The following is a 22,240-nucleotide window of genomic DNA, read 5'->3' on the forward strand; positions in this document are numbered from 1 at the left end:
ATACATTCCACTTTGATGGCCTTAAAATAAACCTAACCATTTCGTTGCCATTAAACATGAATTTCCCCGAAATATTTCACACCTGAACGCACTTCACATCACACAGAAGCTCAAGTACCCTACAAAATGTCTGGAAACATTCGTTTGTCTTTGCCAACGCTTTCGGTTCCTTCAATTCATTCAAACTTTTCCTTTTTTATTTTGAACACTTTAAGAGGGAAGCCACAAGAAAACGATAACGAAGAAGAGTTGACCACTTGGATAGAAATTCTTTAAGGAACGCGAAAGATGCAAGCTCCATCTTTTTCACATCATTTTATTTGATATCCATGCCCAGCAAGCCGGCAGCTCGGTTGACCATTTGAAAAACGTAATGCTTTCAGCGTACATTCAGCTAATAAAAATATGGTAGACAGACATCAAGTGCGTTTGCAAGTGGACAAGCTGCTAAAAAGGAAAAATGAAATAATTCAAGTATTTGAAAAAAGGATTTTGCACTGCAATCGAGATACTTATATAAATGTGGCGGGGAGGAAGGAAACGAATGAGTTAAAGATGATGACCGCAATATTATTTCCTTCCCTTAAATACAGCTTTTGGTGGGTTCTCGAGTTTAAAATTGGGAATGCTGAGCTTAGACGCGGGAAATCTTTTATGAAAATAACAGGAAAAATAAATTTATAATATCTAAATAATAATTTTCTAAGCAATTTACTGATTTAACTACAGCACGCTTGGCTTTCATTAATAATGTCTCTTTCGTCCTATCTCCTCAGTTCGTTTTCTGCGTTCTCTGTTGTGAGCGCGAAATTTTCCTTTTTATTATAATTTTCTCGCTTATTGCACGCCCTGTACTTGGGGTAATTTCTAGTTTTTGTATTTCGCGGTTGCTGTATTAGCTCAGTCATGTTATAAACCAGTTCACAATAGACAAATATTTATGGCGTGCACCCTGTGTTTGGGAAGTTTCTACAGAAATGTACTTTTAGTGGTTGTTGTATGGCTAAGTGGATTTTGACTTGCTAAAAAATTTTGGGCTGGCGTTGTATGGCATACCATATAATAAACACAGATGTACATACATATCGTCACCTGAAATGCAAAATAACGTATCTTCAAAAAATTCGAAATTGAGTGTCTTATTGATTATGCTTCACTACTTCAAATTACATATGTTCAACATTTTCAGGTTCTGCGCTAAAATATAAACCAGTTTTAACCAATATTAAAATTTTCTTTTACTCATGTTCCATTTTATTTCGTGTTTCATTCATGCCACTGTAAATTTCCGAAAATGTGGTTACGTTATTTTGCATTTCAGGTGACGATATATATATATATTTTTTTTAGTGAGAAAATGCAATATTTTTCGTGAATTATTTTTGAAGGAGCATTCTCTTTTTAATTAAATAAAATTAAAGCAAATTTACAGAATTTTATGCACTTAGTAATCGGTGGAAAAAATTGGGTTCCCTAGATCCTGTAGCCGACCTCAAGGAGTACCGCCGAAAAAAGTTGTCTGGCGGCAAGGAAGATTTTTCTGCTTAAAATGATATGAATTCCGAAAACCAAAGAAAAATGAATACAGATATTGTGCGCAAAACTGGTCAAAATTTCGATATTGAGCAAATAGGGGCCTCCCAAACAAAATTTTTTTTTTGTGAAAAATTTACACTATAGAGTAGTTTAAAAATTCAAAATTATTATCGAGCACATATCTAAAAAGTTCGTGAAATTTCACGTCGTTCGTTCAGCCGTTTCGGAAAACTTTCTTATCCGAATCTAAAAATAGCGTTTCAAGAAAAAGCGGTTAAAGTTTTGGTTACCGATGCCACTAAGTTAAAAAATGCTGTCGAATACGTTTATAACTTCGAAACTATTTGCCGGATCAACTTAAAATTGTTTGAGAATATTTTCAAATACAGAGGAGAGTCATGGGCAGAGAAGTAGCACACTTTAAAAAAATATATTCAAATCAGTTTTTGGTTTTATTAAATAAGTGCATCGCAATAATTTTCTACGTTAATGTATGACTTGATTTCCACAACTTTTAACGGTATCGGCTTTTATTTATTTTTTTCTCCTTACATGCTCAAAGTGTGCCATTTCTCTGTCCACGACTGTATATGCAAATATTCGAATTTTCGAAAATCCTACATAATTAACCGTTTAAATAAAAAGTATTATTTTATTATTTTTAACTTATTTTATTTCATCTTTATTTTATTTTTAAATGCAATATTTTTCATAAACTTCAGAAAGTTTTTCATAAAATTTTAGCTCTACTACTTGCGCCCTGAGCTGCTTCAAATATTTCTACGTAACTATGTCTTTGGTTCGTGCAATTTTATATTGCGTCGGTCAACGCTACTACTGCTGGAAAACATTCCTCTGATTCCCCACCACTGCCATTTCCACCATCACCACCACCAATTTTCGCTATTATGTCAATCAACGTCGCATCTCCTATTAAGTCATTAACATATGGCACTACAAAGTCATTCGCCATCTCCTCCATTTCACTGGTGTTCTCATTCACCGCCAACAAGATCCACTCCTCAATGATCTGGTTCAACTTTTTGTTAACAATTTTGATCTTGGACAAATTTTCTATTTCCGAATTCACATCACCGACGGTGGCGCTAACCTTGAACTCCCTCAAGCGCACCTTGCCGATAATGCTGTATTTGGCCGAGCCGACAATTTTCAAATCCTCAATGGCAAACTTGGCGCCACCATTGCGTCCCGCATTTATTCGGTTGCCAGTGTTCATGTCCATTTTATAGTCGGTAACGAAATGTATTTTATGCCAATGGAAATTGAAAGTGACTCGGCTGAGCAGTACACTGATCTTTACCGAGAAGTCAAAGTCGTCCAGTCCGTAAAGTGTGAAATCGTCGATTTCGCCTGACAACGCTAAACCACTTGAGTTGAGCGCGATATTGCGGTGTGAGAGACGTGCCGGAGACAATGGTCCCAGCCCGAGCCCTGGGAAACCACATGGCATTTGCGTGCGTATCTTCGCAATATAATCGTTTATTTGACTGGATATGGAGCGATCGTAACCTGTTGGAAGAAAGTAAAGAGTTTTTTACGGTTTATTGACCATTGTATTGTATCGGTAATCTTCAAAACGAATGTTAAAATTATACTGCGTGATTTATTGCCCGACCGATAATATGTAAAAATAAATGAGCCTTAAAATTGAAAGGTGCCTTATCTCGAATTACTCAATGAATCGCTAAAAAAATAATACTATATCGTTGTTGTTTCGAGGCTCTTGCTAAGAAATTGCACGTATTATTTTTAGAGTCAGAGATTTAGGCACGATATCGAAAGTACCAAAAACTAAATTTGGCAAAATTGTTGCTAAGAATCTCTACAATTTTCTTTTGCCCATTCAGCGCAAAATATTTTTTTATCCTTTGAAACAACATCCTAAAATTCTATATTCAAATATATCTCTAATCGAAGAAGTTGAAGAAAAATATAGGGTAGTCGAAAAAGTCTTTTCGTATTTCTAAAACGAAACTTTAATGACCAAATATGTACCATTTTGGTCGACCACTTTTTGCCATTTTTGCGCTAGAGACATTATTCCATCAGTGTAAAACTTTTCAGGTTTCTTACCGAAAAACTGCGACAAATAATTTTCACAGCCTTCTCTTGAAGCCAACTTTACTCCAGCCATCTCTCCCAGTTATTGCAAAGTCATCAAAGATGTGTGGGATCTAGCGTTGTCCTGATTGAAGAAGAAGCCCTTTCTGTTGATCAGTTCTTGGCGTTTTTTGCGATTGCTTGCTCCAATCTTATCAGTTGTTGACAGTAAAATGTAAAATCAATCGTTCGACCAGGCTGGAGCAGCGCATAGTGGATGAATCCTTTCCAATATAACCAAACACTCAGCATAACCTTTCGAGGCGTCAATCCTTGGCCAATCCACGCTTGGACCATGCTCTTCTTCGCACATTACTTTCGTATTTGATCCGATTTTCGTCTCCTGTTACAATATGCTTCAAAAATAGTTCGATTTCATTTCATTTCAGCAAAGAATCATAGATGTTAATTAGGTCCATTAAATTTTTCACAGACAATTCATTGGGTACCCATACATCGAGCTTCGTTTTGTAGGCATCCATTTTTAAATGGTTGAAAACCTTTTGATGATGAATGTTAAGTTCCTTAAAAAAATACGAAAAGACTTATTCGACTACCCAATATTTCAAGAATTTTAGGAAGGATCTCTAAACTCTCAGCTTATAAGAATTCTCGTAACTTAAATTGATATTTGTTCAACAAAACAACACAACATTTCCTGGCGAAACCCCCACACACTTCAAATTAAATCAATGTTAAAGATTTATTTAGTTTCGGAAATCATAACTGCTACATATCCAATTTATGAGTGTGAGCACAACCACGAAAAGCTCAGCGCCTACGACTTTCACAAAACGTGTGCCCACTTAAACTTCCTACATGAACAAGTTCAAGTTTCGCTAACCGATTACCAACGTTGTGTTTGTTGGCAGGCAAACTCACCGTTCAAACGCTCCTGAAACTCGTAACTGTATGCTGCTGCAACAAGCGCCAATAACACCAACAGGAACTTCATTTTGAAAATCACTTCGTCGCTATGCGTTCGCCACGGATACAGCAAGGAAACTAAATGGCTTTGCTGGCGGCTCGCTTGGTTTTATACGCTGCGCACTTTCTGCCAAAGATAAACACATTTCTTCCTATTTTTTTATATGCTTTTTGTAATAAATATTTTATTCAAGCGTTTTGTTATATTATTAGCGGCTTATCAATAGCGCTAAGCTATTCGTTAAGCTGATAAATCGCACGAAGTTTTGTTATTGTTATTGGTCCAATGTCGTTAAGATCCGCAGGTGCAAGTTCGTCAAATAAACAAAGTCATTAAGACAATCCAAATCACTCGTGCGTCCCATTAAATTATCGATTGCTGTCAGGCAAACATTCGCAAATCACCTGGATTATCACGTGGAAATCTTGCGAGTAAACGATAACGCTCGATAAGAGAATTTCCTTATCATGTGGATTAGGGATATTGTTAAATGACTCAATAAAGGTATTTATTCTGAAATACAATCAAAAAATGTATACTAACACGAACATAAAGCTCTAAAGCTCTAAAACTCTCAAGAAGCTTGCGTCTCTTCTTCTCCTTTCCTTCTGGAACTGCTTTGTGTTTTACTTAGCTCGGAGGCAGAGTCACTACCTAGTTAAAAAAACATATAACGCATATATTCTGATAGGATTATCGCCAAAAAGAAAGGTCTGGTAAACGATATTTCAAAAGCTTAAATTTTTTAAGAGACGTTCATCTCTTCCAAAAAGCTTGCTTGCAAAAAAGCTTCATTGATTTCTGCTTTCAAGCGATTAAAGGTTGGCGAGTGCTTAAAGTTAATATTATTAGTTCATTGTTAGTGCTCTAACAGTAAACATTGCAGTATGCGGAACTTTCGCTCTCCACTTTCTACACTTCAGTCGATGGGATGTGGTTGTAATAAAACAAAAAATAAAAATATATTATGCAATTATGACTTAGAAGTTTTAAAATTTATTGTAAAAAGTAATCTACAAAAGCAACAATCCATCAAACCAATGCTTATCTAACCCCTTGTTGTCACCACCCACAAAACGTTTAGACATATTTCCAGTAATTTATAAAGCTTTTATTTTAAATAAACAATTTATTTCAAACAAGAAATATACTCCTCACATTATTTAGTAAGTAGGTGGTATACACTTGTCCTTCTCATCGCTATTACCGCCCACTGCAGCAATCATGTCAGCCAAAGACATGTCACCTAAAGCACTGTTCACCTTTGGTACAGCCAGAGATTCGATGGTTTCGGTAATCAAATCTTCATTGTCATTAACAGCCGCCTCGACAATTTCAGCCAAATATTCGTTGAGCTTCTCATTTATGTCACCTTCACCCATGATACCCTCAATGTCGGACTCAACTTCGCCGATGTGTGTGCGTATTTCCAAGGTCTTCAACTTCAATTTACCGGTCAGTAGACCCAATGAGTACTTGACAACACCCTTGACACTAATGTTTTTAACAGCAAACTTGGCTGGACCACTGCCGACCAAGTTGATGGTGAAGCCAGCTTTTTTCAACAGCAAACGTAAATCGTACTCTGTATCGACATTCACATTGCGGAAAGTGAAAAGGAAGTTCACTTTGCTAGTGACCGCATTGATCTTCATCTCATCAATATCGAAATCGTCCATACCGTTCAAACGGAAGTTTTCAACAACACCCTGTAATTGCAAGGCCTCGGTGTCGATATTGACTTCCTTGTGTGGAATCTTGAGTGGAGCAAGTGGGGGAATGCCGACTCCAGGGAAACCACAAGGCATCTGATCACGCATGTTCTCGATAACGTTGACAGCGGTGCTCGAGAGCGAACGATCGGCTGGATTAAGATAGGATGAGAGGATAAATTAAAACTGCGTTGTGTTTTTCAAACAGTTCTGTGATCTGCTACGTTATATACATAGATCTAAGTTAAATAATCTGCTGATCCTAACCTTAAACATATCGACTGTGTGATGTGTGCTTACCATATGTTTCAGCGACTTGTGTGGCTGTCGCCAAACCAACGAGGGCCAAAAGGAATATCGCGATTTTCATTGTAAATACTAACTGCTCACACGATTAACAGTTCTCTAACTACGCTTTCTTCAGACGTAGTAAGGGCTTTTATAGAATTGAACGAATACTTCAAAGGCCGAAACTGCTAATCGGTCATAAAGCAAAATCCGATGCAAATAAAACATAAATCACAAATCTAATAATAAAAATTAATAATCTGTCTTCGTTCACTTGTTCATTATTAATCAGTAAATCCATTAACGGTACTGTACTACAATTTATTAACCACATTCGGCTGCAAGTGTGAGGATTTCCTTATCAGATTAGAATAAAAAATAATTGAAAGAGCTTTAAATCTAATTTGATATACAGCCGCACTACATTTGAAGTAGGCAAAGGCTATGTTTTGTTTCTTATATGCGAGCGTATTTTCAACGTTTTACTTGACAATTTTACTGCGAAAAAGACTAATTTAATTTCGATAAAGAAAGAAAGAACTTCGGTGTTTCGCTTAATCGACAAAAATGAGGATTGGTCTCATCATAAAATCAAAATTTTCCTGCTTTTCCTTCGGCACAAAAGTCAATTTTTAAGTCTGAAAGCCATGAGGAAGCGTAAACTTCCATTTGTAAGCGAACATCAGCCATTCATCTCATTCAGGCCTTCTTTTTTTGTATGCGAGTTGAATACGAAAAGAACGCACAACTCGACTAACACCAATATTACTGTTGTCTCAAAATGGGTGACAATAACAATTCCAAAACTGCTTATGTTAGGTTAAAAGGTCAATCCTAAGGAGAATCTCACTTGGACAGCTAAGAACGACGTTTCGTACTGGATCATAAGACTCTTACAGATAGACAAAGCGCTTTGAGCCAGTCACAAATTTGTCTCCTATGTCTTCTGGTTCACCGAAGGTATAATTACTGAGATGTTTCAGGCTCAGTCTTGCAAAAGCTAGACAATGATGAAGAAAGTGCCTAGATGTTTCCACCTCACCCTCCTCCATGCAACTTTGACAACAGGCGTCCGACAAGATTTTCAACCCTATTGGACAGTGTCTAGTAAGAACTACATCAATTGCAGCAAGATGAACTTTGCTCAGGTCAAGTAGTTCAGTAGAGCTCTTGCGTTCTACTCTAGACCAGAAGGACCTCGCAGTCACAGGAACTGGTCATCAATGGAGATCTACACGTAATTCGGTCCCATTCCGATGTGAATGGGTCTGATTGGAATTGCAGCCAGCTATTCCGCTGTGTCCTGGCACCCAAACCAGCCTGAGGATGAAGTAACTTTGTGCTATTTGTAGTGAGAACAAACACTCCTTGACTAACTTTTAACGCACAGTTAGCGAGCTCAGCGCAAGTATTGTCGCTCGACTGTCGAAGTGAATGCTTACCGCACTGAAAGAGGCTGCACTTCGTAGCAGTACGTCTACCGCCATCTTGATAGTAGCCACTTCAATGATGCGGTAGCCTAAAGCTAGGATTGACGGAGAGTTTCCTACAGAAAACGCCCCTTCCAGCATTCCCTCCTAGCTTCGACTCATCCGTGATAAAGCTCACTGTACTTCTTCGCTAACGACCACATCTCTTTCGTAGGTATGTGAGCAGAAAAAGTCTCCCCGAGTAGCCTGCAAGGCAGCGATTCAAGTTTTCAGGAATATAGTTGAAGAAAGACAGAATCTGGGCGTGTCCTTGTTCGGACGCCTTCATATACCAATATATGATATGTACATTATATACCACTTCGCAACAACGATTGATGAAATTGAAATATCGGAAGTGGTATTATTTTTTTTGCAATATTTTCCGTAAAACAACCAAAAACACGAAATTGGTTTTCTCACATAAATCATACGGACATGAATATTGGTAACACCTGAATATGCACCTGTGCTACTTCGCAGTAAAGTAGAACACCTGTTCTGATAATACTAATAAGGAAATTCTTTTATAAACTACAGCAGGTGTCCCGTTATCAGCTTGTCTTAACGGTAAGCCAAAATTAAATGTCAAGGTCTGTCAAAACAAACAAATAATTAAAATACTCTTTTAATTCTTAGAATTATTGAATCCTTTCAATTAGGATCATACATATATAAAAATTCAATGTATGTAATTGATAGCACAGCTTTACTAAAACAAAAATAATTTTTGTTGATCTGGGTTTCTTAGCAAATTTTGATATTATCGAGCCTCCAGATTACAACCTTATTCTGTAAAATATTGAATGTGGTCTTGCTAGTAAGAAAAAATAAGTTTTCCAGTCATGATTAGGGTTCTGCGCACCTTTTTCGCGTAATTTTTTAGTCAATGAAAATCTCGCTTTCATTTTCAATTCCAACGGACTACTCAGAAACATTGATATCGCCTAATCCCCATGTATCGGTACCGTCTACCAATAGATGTGAATAAGAGGTTGCAACATCTACAGAAGAGAGTATGAACTTAGTGATTTGATACATGATCAAGTTAAGAGAGATGAAACAATTTATCAAAGCGTAGGACGTGGAAGGATGGATATTATTTTATATGGAAAATTTGAAAATGGAAGTATGGAAAAGTGTGGAAAGAAAGATACATGTTATATCAAGGTTTTAACTGTTCCGGAAATTGAAACTTGGAAAAGGTTTGTCTTGATAGTCGAAAATTTCCTAGGAAACCACTAAGTACTAAATTGTGAAAAAATTGCGCAAAATATGCTGAAAAATTGTCAGAATCTAGGAGGACATTTGATTATCGGGTTCAACTATCTTCGAATAATCTTTATAAATTTTCGTATTATTTTGGAAATTATATTGATGAGCAGAGAGAGCGGTTCAATTAGGATCTGAAAGTGATGTAGAAAAGGTATCAATGTTTATGGGATCATCACATGATGGCAGATTACTTCTAATTCTTAAAAAAGGGCTTCCTGCGATGCAACCTGACGTTTCCCCCACAGCGACCTTTAACGTTACGTTCTGATCCCATCGACATCACTGACTAACATCAACAAGAAAAAATGGCTGCAACGAAAGTATAATCTCCTTTACAGTAGTATTTCTTTTATCATGGAAGAATGTGCAAGAAAGAGTTTAATTTTGACTCACAAAGGCCTAGCACTCCGACAAATACTAATAGCGTATATATGGTTTCAAGAGTCTCTGTCTGCAGATTGCTGTGTTGTGCTAGAATCAGATGCTCAGAAGTTTACGACTCTATGTTGCAACACCGGTAGTTTGTTAATTAATAGCTTCTGGTTATATGTCATAAAGGTTCCGATATGAAAAATTTGTTCGAAGATTGTAGCGTTTCCTTGTATAATAATCTATGTCAAATAAAATATTTTCCTCTGCAAGGACCTGACTTTGATGGATCATTGTGTATGACGGCTTTATCCCATAGTGATCCGATATCGGCGATTCTGAAAAATGATCAGTTTCTTGTCTGATAGATAGACAGTTGAAGAAGCCTTAAAAAGTGGAGATGAATATATGTATATTGTATCAATTCTCTCCGAAAAAACACCTGGGTCCTTAATAAACGCTATAAAAAGAAAAAAAATGTTTGATATAGCTTTAAAACGCAATAGAATTCCTAACAGTGAACTCATGCCGAAACATAAATTTCTTAATCGTCAAATATGAGCGATCAATCTTAATCTTAAATTTATTACTAGACTTGCGTAAAGTGCATTTTTGATATATTACCCTACAGTTACAATAAAGTAATTTACGCCAACACTATTCATATTGTTTCAATAAGTTGCATTCGCTAATGGAATGTTTTGAAAATATTGGTCAATTTAGAATGGCATTTACTTAATCCGCCTTATCGTGCAATTTGACTGTATACCACTCCATAAATGGTGTGGTATATGGTATACCGAACAGATGTTCATTAATAGTTATAAATTATTATATTCTAAATTAGAAATTTAACCAAACAATAACTTGTTCTCCTTGGTATTGAAGGATATAGTCCTCGAATTTATCACAGATGATCCCCACTCTACTAATATCCGCATCGCCTCTTATAATAACACACAGTTACTTTTGGGGGTCGCTTACTCGGCGCCAATGTCCTTACTTAACTGTTTTGCGTTTCCAACAATACTATAAATCAAATGCAATCTTTATCAGTGATATGGTTATGGGGGGTATTTCGAGTAAAAAATATAAACATATTTTGAAAACCCATATCAACTAAATCATGATACGAACACTTGAACTCTACGAAGGTGGCACTAAACCACCGATAACCCAACAGTATCACCGAGGATTAGATTTCCGTTAGGCGTTATAAAAGTAATTTATGAAGACAGCCCTTGAATTCTTTAAGGAAAATATAACAATATGTAGCTAAAAGCTTTCAGGTTATTGCCTCGACTTAGTTTTTTTTTTGGTGTTGGGAGTTTTGGTGGGCTATATAAACCAAAGCATGCGCCACTTAGGCATTATCGAGCTACAAAGTCTTGGCACACGAGTATTTAATTTTATAAAAAGAAAATGCGCATAGTTTTCTTTCTTTTGTTCGGCTTTCTCGCTTTAACCGCCGCCAATGAAGCTGAGAACCTGGGTGAAAATGAATGGGACATATCATGGGAAGAGGGTGCGTACATTTGTTATACTCTTACATTACAATATCTGCATCTCTTTCCCTCCATATTTATCTATGTGTTATCTCCAAGCAGGACAGGATCGTGGTTTGATCCTCAACTCGCAAGCAAAAAAAGCGGTAAGAAACTTTATGGAGCAAATGCCTTGTGGTTGGCCTGATCTGGGCATTCCACCGCTAGCACCATACACTAATGCCGAGCTGAACCTAGAATTATCAAGATCAGTAGTTGAGTAAGTAACGAACGTCTGAAACTGAGCTTTGTTTGTTAATGCAACGCCGTAACCAATGAACTACTTACAGCTCCATACTCCAATTCATCCGCTTCCGCTTCGATGGTTTGGACCGCATGGACATCAAGAAAATGAAAGTTAGCTACACATTCAAAAAGAGGGTTATCTACCATTTCGTCTTCAAGGAGTTGAAGGCCACCGCTCAAATCTACAACACGGACACATTCGTTGACATGATGCGTAGTTTGGGCATGTCAGTGCGTTATGAGGGTACGGGCCCATTGAAATTCGCCTTACAGGATCTCTCCATTGAGGGTAGATTCAAATATAAGATGCCGCTCTTCTGGGGCTCCATCAAGATTTACAATTTCGAAGCTAAGGTCACTCTCGGTGGTGTAAGCTCAAGTATTGGCGGTATTTTGGGTGATGGCAAATTTAATCGCTTCCTCAACGATAAGATCGAAAGTATCATCCCCGCCTACATCAATGGCAATCAAAATGAAATTAGCGAGAAAATTGAAAGCACTCTCGTGCCACGCATCAATGCTTACCTCAAGGGTCACAAAATTTGGTGGTTGTTGGGTCAAATGACAGGCTCCAGTAACAAGTGCTACCCAACGCCAGCACCATGGTTGGCTCTGGAGTAGTGCTTGTGCTATTTGATTTTGTGAAATGTGAAGAAAAATAAAGGAATTAGAAATGTACGATGCTAGTTTTTTTTCCCACGCTTTCTTGCTAAGTTATAGCATAAAGCTGAGCCGCGACATGAAGTTTCAAAACTCTCATAACTCTGATATTGTCAGCTGTCACATGTTCACGTGAATTTAGGGATTGCTGTATTGTTATTGTCGCCTGAATCAGCTTTTTTTAACTTTAAGTTGGAAACAAAAATATCGTGGTTTCTTAAAACTCAATTATAAAAATAGCAATATTATATCATAAATCACATGATCACGTGATTTAAAGAGCATCAGCACTCTTTCTCGCTTTAGGTTGGGAACAAAAATAGCATAAATTTATATGACTTAATTATAAAATTGCCCATATTAATGAATTGGTCATAAATCGGACTTTGCCACTTAATCAGTCCAATCTGATAACGCGGTAAATCAGTTAATCCAAAGTAAACAATCATTCGAAATGTCTGTATTCCACATAGAAACATATAAAAGCTAAGGGCGCAGCTGTGCAGAAATCAGTCGTTCGATTGTTAACTTACTGTTTCAAAGGTTTGTCAAGCAGTCTATAGCACAGTTTCAAGCATGAAGTATTTCTTGGTTTTGGCTTTCGCAGCCGCCGCTTTTGCGGCCACAATAAAAAGTCCTGGCTTCGGGCTATCGCCATTCACTGAAGACGGTGAAATCGAAGTGGTCTACGAGAATGAGGATGGCACTCAAGAAAGTAAGTAACTATATTGATCTTTCAAATCTTAAGTAACTCTGACCCAATTATTCAATTTTGCCTCGACAGTTGCGCCTTCGTTCATCTTGTCATGGCAGGTACGTCGCATGATTCGCAGATTCCAAAAGCAAATGCCTTGCGGCTTCCCAAAATACGGCATTCCCCCACTAGCGCCATTAAAGAAGAGCGAAGTCGATGTACACTTCGAAAGTGGCATTGTAGAGTGAGTATACTCGTTACATGTTTCGAACTAATCATTTTTCTACATTTGCATTCTTCTCTTACTTGATTGCACCAGAACCTTTGATCAACTCACCCGCTTCCGTGTGGATGGTTTAGATGATTTCAATATCAATAGATTCAAGCTGAACATAATTTTGTCCAAGGTCACTTTCGATATCACCTTCAAGAATATTCGTGCCTCAGCACCACACTACACCACTAACACGATTCTGGATGCTTTGCGTCAGCTCGGTCTCTCCGTGCAATACGAAGGTGATGGTTCGTTGGACTTTGGTTTGAAAAATTTGCGTATTGCTGGTACCTTGAAATACAAGATCCCTATCTTGTGGGGATCCACCAAAATCACTTCGTTGAGGGCTACCATCACCTTAGAGAGTGCCAATTCTGAAATCACCGGTATTTTCGGTGAAAGTAAATGGAACAAAATGCTTAATGACAAACTCGCGAGCTTTATCGAATCTGGCATTAATGACAACCAACAATTGATCACGGATAGCATTGAGAACACTGTAGTGCCACGTGTGAACCAAATGCTTAAGGGTAATGATTTCTGGACTCTTCTCGATTCGATTTTGTCCAGCGACAGTGGTACCAGTGAAGATGATCCCATTGAGACCAATTGTGTGGCTCCCGAAGATCCTTGGGCTTAAATATATTTTAGTTTAAATAAATATTAATATGCTGTGTAACAAAAAATGTTTGTTTATATTGCGTGTTCTGGAATTTATGTTTTAGGACTTGCTATATTTGGTAGAAGTATCAGTTCTTAAAGGCTTGTGGCAATACATTTTTTGGTCGACTCTGGTTCAGTATTACGCTGTACTCTTTTGGTGCTCGCTGAAATGGAACTCTTAAAGCATAATATAATTTGTCGAAATCAATCTCTAAACTTTCTTATATTTGCTTACAAAAAGCTTTTTCTCCGAAATCAGCGCTTTCGCGCACCCCTCGACGCTGTTCATACAATTTATGCTGCTTGCTATTTTAGTTTGGCAGTAATCGAAACTGTTGGTAATCCGAATTTTATGGCCACGCTGCCACTAAGTATAAACCAGTAGCGAATTCTTTCCCTTATCACTTTAGCACTTTCAACTTGAGATAAGCAAAAGAACAGGTGTTTCAAGTACCCTATATTACTAAACGCGCTATTTTTATGTACAATCAGTTAATCCAACACAGTTGACCGAAATGCACAAGTTAATTTTCGCTTTCTGCGCGCTGTTGCTCCTCCAAGGCAGTCAGGCTTTGCAGGATGGCGGTTCGTCTGAGGAGTTAGAAATTGAGGCACGCAGCCTATTCGACGATGATCTACGTGAATTTGTGGAGTTTTTGCGCTTGCAAATGCCTTGTGGTTATGCGCCAGCGGGCATACCACCATTAGCACCTTTACAAACCGCCTACCGCGAAATGGATTTGACCACGGACAATGCAGCGTAAGTAGAACGTCGAATGCAGCACAGCAACATATTCATTTGATCTCTTCCCGACAGCATACGTGGCAATGTCACCAATCTCAACATCAGCGGTCTGGACGTTTTCGATGTGCAGGACCTCCATTTCAACAACATACTGCAAAGAGTGAGGTACGATTTGGTTTTCCCCGAAATTTTGTTCACCGGCCTCTATAAAGCTGACATGAAAACTAAGCTCTTTGGTCCCTCAGTGCGTGTCTATGGCGATGGCACACTGCATTTGGCTTTGAAGAACTTGCGCATTTATGGCACTTTCATAGTGCGTCCCAAGCTCACGGGCAGCCTGAGGATGACCAAATTCAAGGTAACATCAGAGTTGGGCGCAGTGGAGTCGAAGTTGACCGGTATCATGAATAGCACGTTGAAGACGAAGCTCATCAACGCTTGGATTGAAGAATTTATAAATCTGACACTCAACGACAGCCAGGAAGAGGTAAATGCGGCACTAACGCGTTGGGTTGTACCACCGGCAAACCAAGCGCTGGATAAAGTGCCAATGGTTGGGTTTCTGGCATTACTATTTGGCGTTATAGAAGGCTCATTGCCACAGGAGACACTTTGCTAGAGAATTACATATATAGAAATATGGAATTTATAAGATTTGAAGATTTGAATAAACATCAAAAACGTAGTCTAAAGTATTGTTAATTTTATATAGATGGCGCTACGTAGTGATGAGGTGAACGATCTGCCTCCTCTTACGCTAAGTAATAACTTCTGCGAATATAATTGTTCATCAAAAGCACATTAAGATTTAAAATTAAGTTAAATAGACTTGGAACATGTTGCTACAGAGCATAATAGTTTTGTTCACCTAACGATCAGGATGACAAGACAAATTGAATTACGAGTGACTGTCGAGCGATAACTTTAGTAAAAACAAGTGTAAAATGTTCCCTCGTCAAATTGGGAGAAGTGTGTCCATGGGCCTAATCGGACCAGTGCTACGAACACAAAACGGCATTAATCGGAAACCTATAAACCTTTGTAAAATCTACTAAAAGTGCGTCAGCGCAATAACTAAATGCGTGAAACACCTTCAATTTTACTTCCAGGATATCGCAAGAGAACTTTATAGGAGCAGGTGTCAAAATTGGCCGACGGGCACGGCACCGCCCACATTTAGGTCAACCGCACCTACATATATCACCGATTTAAACCAAATTTAGCGAAATCGGATGACAACTACGCCACTTTCCTTTTAACACAACTTTAAATTCTATCTGATTTCTCACTTTTCAGTATACAAATCAAGCACTAATTAAGCAGTCACATGAGTTTACGGGCTTAAAAAAATCGAATCGCTCGGGGCTAGCTAGGCTAAGTGCGCCGTCTTCAAAAGCGTTCTTCTCGAAACTGTTTTTGAAGGCGGTTGGCAAGATTTTTCGAGAACTACTCAACCTTTCTTCATGAAATTTTACACACGTCTTTGAGATACAACCCTTAAAAACTTGGACGAAAGATTTTTTTTTCGATTACAACTATTTGAAAAAGAATGTTGCGAAATTTTCACTGAAGTTTTCTTTATTTTGTAAAATTGTCTGCCATAAATCTAATTTTCAGTTTTTTTCCTCCGTCCAAGTTCTAAGTTAAGGTTTTAAACAAAACACGTATTTTTGTCACTTTGGATTATCCTGTAAGAAGCTATCCTGCCAACGCGGGCACATCTTTCTTCCGAGGGGTCACTGGAAATGGTGTCGCAATGGCCGAGTTTAAAATATTTTTTTCCAAAAATTTCAAAAAATATAAAGTTGGATGATGGAGTCATGTGTAGAAGTTCTCGCAAGTGAGGAAATTTCTCTGATCGCCATTCACTTGGGAGTTGCCAGAAACGATACTTTTACATATGGCTCAAGCAGCTCATGACTTACGGTTTTTGACCAAGTATCCTCTGGCTAGCCTAAGAACAACCGTTTGAAGGCGAGCTAAAGTGAGAAGGCGAAACATCCCCTCCGTTGGGGTGTGCGCTGGGTTTGGGACCCGCCATATAAAAAAAAAAAAACCCCAATGGAAAAAATAACAATGTCAAAATTATATAAAATCGTGTCAAAAATACCCCTATCTGCCATATACCACATATTTCAAACTTTCAGTTGGCTTTATACCGAACATATCGGTCAGTATGTAAGTTATCTTAGCAAAATTAACCGATTAATATAAAATGTTCGGTTACACCCGAACTTAACATTTCCTTACTTGTTTCTATTTACCATAAACTTTGTTGAAATCTAAAAATATATTTTTCCTTCTTTCAGGTAAGTGATCCACGAGAAAATACAACTATTATAACCAAGTAAGCAGGTGGTATGTATCCTATATGTGACATTACATATACTTTCCAATTCAGGTAATTCTACGCTTGTGCGGCCTTCTAAAAGCAGCCTCGTACAGTGGATCACCCACATAGGCTCTTAATTTAGTATGAAATAAACGCGAATCATAAAGTAGTCAGCGTAATAACTGCCAACAATTGCGACATTTAACACACGAAAGAAAGACCATATGACGGAACGTCGCCTAAATAGAGAAATAAAAGTGTAACCAACGAAATTGAAGGAAGAATTCCTTTACTGGCACGACAGCAGCTTGCACTGATTCGTCTTGGCTCATTTCATTTGCAATTTATGGGCCAATATGGGCAGTTGCTGTGGCCGCAGCGTGCAGTTTTCTTGCTGAGGGTTACATAAAGTGCCGCTAAATAAAATTAAAGAATGTATTATACAAGATAATGTAGATAAATACAAATGAACACCTTGCCAAGAAAGAGAGAACACCAAAAGGTTACACGATTGAGGCAAATGTAGCGGTTGGTTGTCTTTGCCGCACTTTGAGGTGATGAAAATGTCCTATGGTTTTACGACTTCAAGCTACTGAAGAGCTAGGCGTTTCAGATTTTAGTTGACATTTGTGAATGGCAGACAGGAAAGCCGACTGTTGAGATGATGAAATAATTTAATGAGTGAATCAAATGATTTCGAACGGACAGTAATCAGGGAAATATTAGTTATTGACAGTTTTATGAGTATCTTAAAATGGTAAGGTCGTAAAACGTGTATTTTTAGGATAAACCACATAAATTGTGTCTAAACAATGTGCAAAAGTTGAAAAAATGTATGCCTCTACACATAGAAATACTGTTTCTGCTGAAATGATACAAGTTCGTCCTTTTGAGATTCCATATGCAGTACTTACTTCATTTAAGTCCTACTGCAATTTGCACTGCTGCTTTCTCTCGACTGTCAATGCGCATTCTCGCCTTGCATTGACTAAGCAGCTTCTGTCGTCGGTATTACTGTCATTGTCAACCTTACTGCACACACGGACAACAGACCGACGAACTAACAGCAGTCGGCAGCAACAATTGGGTCGACTAAATCAGGCTGCCTGGGACACATGCTGTGCGCACGGTCCAGCACCTTCGTTAGTATTCGCTATTTCCTCTATTTATTTCGAGTGTGCTGCCGCCAGCCCATTGCGCGGTTGTGCCCGAAATGCAGGCTGTTACCATAAGTACAAATATTGCGGCAACAAAGGTGTGATTGTTGTGTGTGTCAAAATCCTTGGACATCCCGCTGGCAGCTTCGGGGTTTTGTCTTCTTGCACGCTTGATAGTCCGCTTGCGATTTGACGTCTGTATTTTGGTACACATTTTGTTTTGAATACAAATCCGATTAGATTGCTGCTTCAATTACGATTTATTGCGAAAAGTCATATCTATGTATGAATATTTAGCATAGGAATGGTACTGTTTAGCAATTTTTCTATAATGGGTTTTTTCGAAAACCTTTCAGAAAACAAGAGAAAACGTAAACTTCGGTTGCAACGAAGCTATAATATCCTTTATAAATACAAAAGATCCGGCTATTATGTATGGAACTCGATTTCTTTTACATTGCGCGGGCATGCTTGCAGAAATCCAGACGTCGAACCCACTTTTCCTGCAATTTTACGTTCGATTTTAGACCATAGATTTGACGTAGTCCCACAGGAAATAGTCTAACGGCGTCAAATCGCACGACTGAGGTGACCAATTGACTGGGCCATTTCGTGAGATAAATATTCGGGCCAAAAATATTCGGTTATCATTGAGCGGTAGCGATTCCCATTCTCATTCGCAGGAACGTGCCGGTCTTGATCACCACGGAAGAAGTACGGCCCAATGAGGCCGCTGACCCATAAACCGCACCAAACCGTAATTTTTTCGGGATGCAATGGTGACTCATGGAGTAGTTGTGACGAAGCCATTCAGCCAGAAATGATCCTCATCGCTGAAGATGATTTTTCGATGAAAGTCCGGATCGTTTCCAAGTTGTTGCTCAGCCCAATTCACGAACATACGAGGATTCTGGTGGCCAAGCGGCTTCAGTTCTTCAATTTGATCTTGTAAGAATGTAGGTCAAGATCTTTTCGGAAAATTCGCCACAACAACGTCACAGAGATGCCCTACGCTTGACAACGACGTATAAGGGACTGATTTGGGTCTTCCTCAATTGACACTACGGGCACGTCTCGTTTCATCTCACTGGCACGGAACATTTTTCACGGTGTCTGTGCATTCAAATTTTTCCACTAGACGCTCAATTGTTGATCTGACGGGACGATTATGACGACCATAAATTGAACATAGCGCTCTTAAAGTTGAGTCCACTGACTTCGAATTTCGGTAGTAAATTTTAATAATTTCGACTCGTTGTTGGATCGTATATCTTTCCATGATGAAATGGCAAACCTTACTGAAGAGAAATGTCAAAAAAGAGGAAAAATATGGCGTCGTTTGCTGTCCTTATTGGTATACTTTTGTAGCGTTCCTTTTGAAAACCCCGTTATGATTTTATACAATGTCCTACGTTTCCTAATGGGTGTTACAAACATTGTGTCAAACTGAATATGTATATTCTATTCAGGGTATACTTAGGCTCACATTAGTTAGCGCCAGAAAGTGTTATACAGTTATTTTTACTCTTCAACTCGCATAAACATGTGTAGAAAGTGAATCGAAAAAGTTATTTGTACAAAACAAGTGGAGGAGCATAATCAAATACTAGGAGAAAAAAAGAGAATATGACGATTTTTTGAGATAGCAAATTATCTTTAATTTTATTTTTTCTTTTATTTTATAGTAAATATTTTATTTTTAAAATATACTAGGTAATTACGTCTTTTTCTCAACTGCCTTTCAAATAACATTTGATTATTATTTCTCACTGATATTGCAATTTGACAGCATTTGAGTGTAATTCTTAAGGATCCTCAATGCGGAATCATTATATGGTACGCACTGCTGACACTTTCATTCTCGTTTGAGTTAGGTCTGATAAGAGTGTCACTTCCTCCAATCGAAAATTTGACAAGTGACATTTTAATACAACAATATTTAAGCTGGAGAATACCTAACCTTCTTGCTTACAGTTTTTCTATTTACTGCAAATTGTTGTAAATTTTTTCTTTCACACCATTCTTTACTTTGTAAATATTTATAATTTAGTATGCGCTACTATTCTTCACATACTTCAATGTATTCTCTCTTGATACTAAAGTGTCAATCTTGATGATCCCTTCGCTTCTCTCCGTCCGTGTTAGGGTTTTTTGGTGATGCTGCTTAGAACTGCTGAAAATTACATAACCCTTTTCTATAAAGTGAAATTTAGATTATACATATATAAACTGAACTTGTTGGCAACTGTCTGCGATTTTCCGCTTCAATAGACATTTACTTGTCATTTCGTAATATTTCTTTTCGTTTGCACGGAGTGCTATAATTTTATTTACCGGTTAGCCTGATCGCGGATGCGCTTTTCCAGCATTCTTGCGCCTTTCTTGGTTGTTGCGTAGTTCCTTCTGGTTTATTTCTGCTCTATGAATGTCTAGATATCAATTACATACATTTCAGTACTCGGACTGCTACTTTATTTAAGTATGACACATACATACATATGTACATATACCTACCCCTTTACTGCTTCTAATGTAAGCTACCCTGTTTGATAATCAAAGAAATTTTTTAATTGACTTAGCAAGCACAATAGCATTAAAGCTAACTGTTTTATAGTCTAATGTTGTTCCTTGGTGATTACTCAGATTAAAAATCGTTTAGATTTACTGTTAGTTGGAACATTTGAAGCAAATCTTCTATGCGACATCACCTTTTGTAAAAATCTTTCTTGAAATGGCTAGGCGCCTGTACAAGAATTCATAAATATTTTTTATCCGTAAGACATGAAATTTTTCTCAACTCTATTGTATATAGTCTTTACTGTTCCTTTTTTTAATTTTTTTGATTTATTGCCAATCCATCGCAAATTGTTTTAATGTGCGAAATTGTTATTCTCCATTCTCCTTTAATTTCAATTGCCTAGTCCTTACTTAAGTACGATAATATCCATGTTTATCCCTTGCTTAATTTCTCACTCACTCATTGAAATCATAAAATTTTTGAAATATCGCTTCGCGCTTATTAAGATTTTGCGAAATGTCCTTGCGGTTAATAATGCCGTGGACTTTGTTTGCGGTTGGCCTTGTGTCTGGGTATGCTGTGTCATATTATTAAATGTCATAAATCGAAAGTGTCATATTCCCTTGAATTATGAGAGGGCGATTTTTACCTACAGTTTTTATTTCATATTTTGCTTAGGGTGGCCAATTGCCGAGTGTGTATGAATGAAATACCTATATTTTGATTACAAGGCCTCTTTTTTGAATTCCTGCACATATGGCAGCAAAATAGGTTACCTTATAGATATTTTATTATTCTAAAACTGTCCCACGTTTATATTACTGATTATTAACATTTTTTAAACTTTTTTCTTGTTTTTTTTTTTACTAATTTTTAAAATTGTATTTTAATTATTTAAAGATAAATTGTTTATTTTTTTAGATTTCTTAAATTTTTTTAAATTTTTTAATTTTTTTTAATATTTCAAAATTGTTTTTTTAATTCTTTAAAATTGTTTTTTTTTTTAATTCTTTAAATTTGTTTTTTTTAATTTTTGAAAATTGTTTTTTTTTTAATTTTTGAAAATTGTTTTTTTTTTTATTTTTGAAAAATGTTTTTTTTTAATTTTTGAAAATTGTTTTTTTTTAATTTTTGAAAATTGTTTTTTTTTTAATTTTTGAAAATGTTTTTTTTTAATTTTTGAAAATGTTTTTTTTTAATTTTTGAAAATTGTTTTTTTTTATTTTTGAAAATTGTTTATTTTTATTTTTGAAAATTTTTTGTTTTTTTTGAAAATTGTTTCTCCTTTTTTATTTTTGAAAATTGTTTTTTTTAATTTTTGAAAATTGGTTTTTTTAATTTTTGAAAATAGTTTTTTTTAATTTTTGAAAATTGTTTTTTTTTTTTTTTTTTTTTTGAAAATTGTTTTTTTTTTTTTTTTTTTAAAATTTGTTTTTTTTTTTTTTAATTTTTGAAAATTGTTTTTTTTTTTTTAATTTTTGAAAATTGTTTTTGTTTTCTTATTCCTTAATTTTTATTTTGATCTAATTATAGTACGCTTAGCTTTCTTTATGCTATTTTAAATAACTATTTAGCATGAAATATTCTCTAAAATGTTCGATTATGACATTGTAAAAAATATCTTGTCAGAAGTGGGATTCGAACCCACGCCCTCAGAGAGGACCAGAACGCTCCGAAACAACCCATATCACTACAGGCAAGTTATTACA

The 22,240-nt window shown here is 36.8% G+C and overlaps 6 protein-coding genes across 6 annotated transcripts in view; 4 read left to right on the forward strand and 2 right to left on the reverse strand.

Annotated features, from left to right (window-relative positions):
* Nucleotides 1-22,240, forward strand: part of LOC120769106 (centaurin-gamma-1A) — a 289,994-nt gene that overhangs the window by 141,896 nt on the left and 125,858 nt on the right. The gene's annotated exons all lie outside the window — the stretch shown is intronic.
* Nucleotides 2,237-4,653, reverse strand: LOC120769111. Its single transcript, XM_040095973.1, has 2 exons — nucleotides 4,540-4,653; nucleotides 2,237-3,066 (listed from the first exon to the last, which is right to left on the reverse strand). Exons 1-2 carry the CDS (start codon nucleotides 4,610-4,612, stop codon nucleotides 2,348-2,350), a joined length of 792 nt encoding a protein of 263 aa, XP_039951907.1. The 5' UTR covers nucleotides 4,613-4,653; the 3' UTR covers nucleotides 2,237-2,347.
* LOC120769113 lies at nucleotides 5,675-6,719 on the reverse strand. Its single transcript, XM_040095975.1, has 2 exons — nucleotides 6,598-6,719; nucleotides 5,675-6,449 (listed from the first exon to the last, which is right to left on the reverse strand). Exons 1-2 carry the CDS (start codon nucleotides 6,665-6,667, stop codon nucleotides 5,749-5,751), a joined length of 771 nt encoding a protein of 256 aa, XP_039951909.1. The 5' UTR covers nucleotides 6,668-6,719; the 3' UTR covers nucleotides 5,675-5,748.
* Nucleotides 11,099-12,166, forward strand: LOC120769110. The gene is made up of 3 exons (XM_040095972.1): nucleotides 11,099-11,223; nucleotides 11,306-11,462; nucleotides 11,533-12,166. The coding sequence occupies exons 1-3, from the start codon at nucleotides 11,121-11,123 to the stop codon at nucleotides 12,107-12,109; spliced, it is 837 nt and encodes a 278-aa protein (XP_039951906.1). The 5' UTR covers nucleotides 11,099-11,120; the 3' UTR covers nucleotides 12,110-12,166.
* Nucleotides 12,676-13,802, forward strand: LOC120769109. The gene is made up of 3 exons (XM_040095971.1): nucleotides 12,676-12,863; nucleotides 12,933-13,086; nucleotides 13,162-13,802. Exons 1-3 carry the CDS (start codon nucleotides 12,725-12,727, stop codon nucleotides 13,754-13,756), a joined length of 888 nt encoding a protein of 295 aa, XP_039951905.1. The 5' UTR covers nucleotides 12,676-12,724; the 3' UTR covers nucleotides 13,757-13,802.
* LOC120769112 lies at nucleotides 14,276-15,209 on the forward strand. The gene is made up of 2 exons (XM_040095974.1): nucleotides 14,276-14,539; nucleotides 14,597-15,209. The coding sequence occupies exons 1-2, from the start codon at nucleotides 14,295-14,297 to the stop codon at nucleotides 15,141-15,143; spliced, it is 792 nt and encodes a 263-aa protein (XP_039951908.1). The 5' UTR covers nucleotides 14,276-14,294; the 3' UTR covers nucleotides 15,144-15,209.

Source organism: Bactrocera tryoni, chromosome 2 (genome assembly GCF_016617805.1).
Source record: "Bactrocera tryoni isolate S06 chromosome 2, CSIRO_BtryS06_freeze2, whole genome shotgun sequence".
Taxonomy (NCBI): Eukaryota; Metazoa; Arthropoda; class Insecta; order Diptera; family Tephritidae; genus Bactrocera; species Bactrocera tryoni.

Excerpts from the sequence above, each read along its gene's own strand:
- LOC120769111 (XM_040095973.1), bottom strand. The coding sequence starts at position 4,612 with ATGAAGTTCCTGTTGGTGTTATTGGCGCTTGTTGCAGCAGCATACAGT. Across the intron at positions 3,067-4,539 it reads GTTTCAGGAGCGTTTGAACG|GTTACGATCGCTCCATATCC; the intron begins GTGAGTTTGCCT and ends TTCTTCCAACAG.
- LOC120769113 (XM_040095975.1), bottom strand. The coding sequence starts at position 6,667 with ATGAAAATCGCGATATTCCTTTTGGCCCTCGTTGGTTTGGCGACAGCC. Across the intron at positions 6,450-6,597 it reads ACAAGTCGCTGAAACATATG|CCGATCGTTCGCTCTCGAGC; the intron begins GTAAGCACACAT and ends ATCTTAATCCAG.
- LOC120769110 (XM_040095972.1), top strand. The coding sequence starts at position 11,121 with ATGCGCATAGTTTTCTTTCTTTTGTTCGGCTTTCTCGCTTTAACCGCC. Across the intron at positions 11,224-11,305 it reads GGACATATCATGGGAAGAGG|GACAGGATCGTGGTTTGATC; the intron begins GTGCGTACATTT and ends ATCTCCAAGCAG. Across the intron at positions 11,463-11,532 it reads TTATCAAGATCAGTAGTTGA|CTCCATACTCCAATTCATCC; the intron begins GTAAGTAACGAA and ends AACTACTTACAG.
- LOC120769109 (XM_040095971.1), top strand. The coding sequence starts at position 12,725 with ATGAAGTATTTCTTGGTTTTGGCTTTCGCAGCCGCCGCTTTTGCGGCC. Across the intron at positions 12,864-12,932 it reads TGAGGATGGCACTCAAGAAA|TTGCGCCTTCGTTCATCTTG; the intron begins GTAAGTAACTAT and ends TTGCCTCGACAG. Across the intron at positions 13,087-13,161 it reads TTCGAAAGTGGCATTGTAGA|AACCTTTGATCAACTCACCC; the intron begins GTGAGTATACTC and ends TGATTGCACCAG.
- LOC120769112 (XM_040095974.1), top strand. The coding sequence starts at position 14,295 with ATGCACAAGTTAATTTTCGCTTTCTGCGCGCTGTTGCTCCTCCAAGGC. Across the intron at positions 14,540-14,596 it reads TTGACCACGGACAATGCAGC|CATACGTGGCAATGTCACCA; the intron begins GTAAGTAGAACG and ends TCTTCCCGACAG.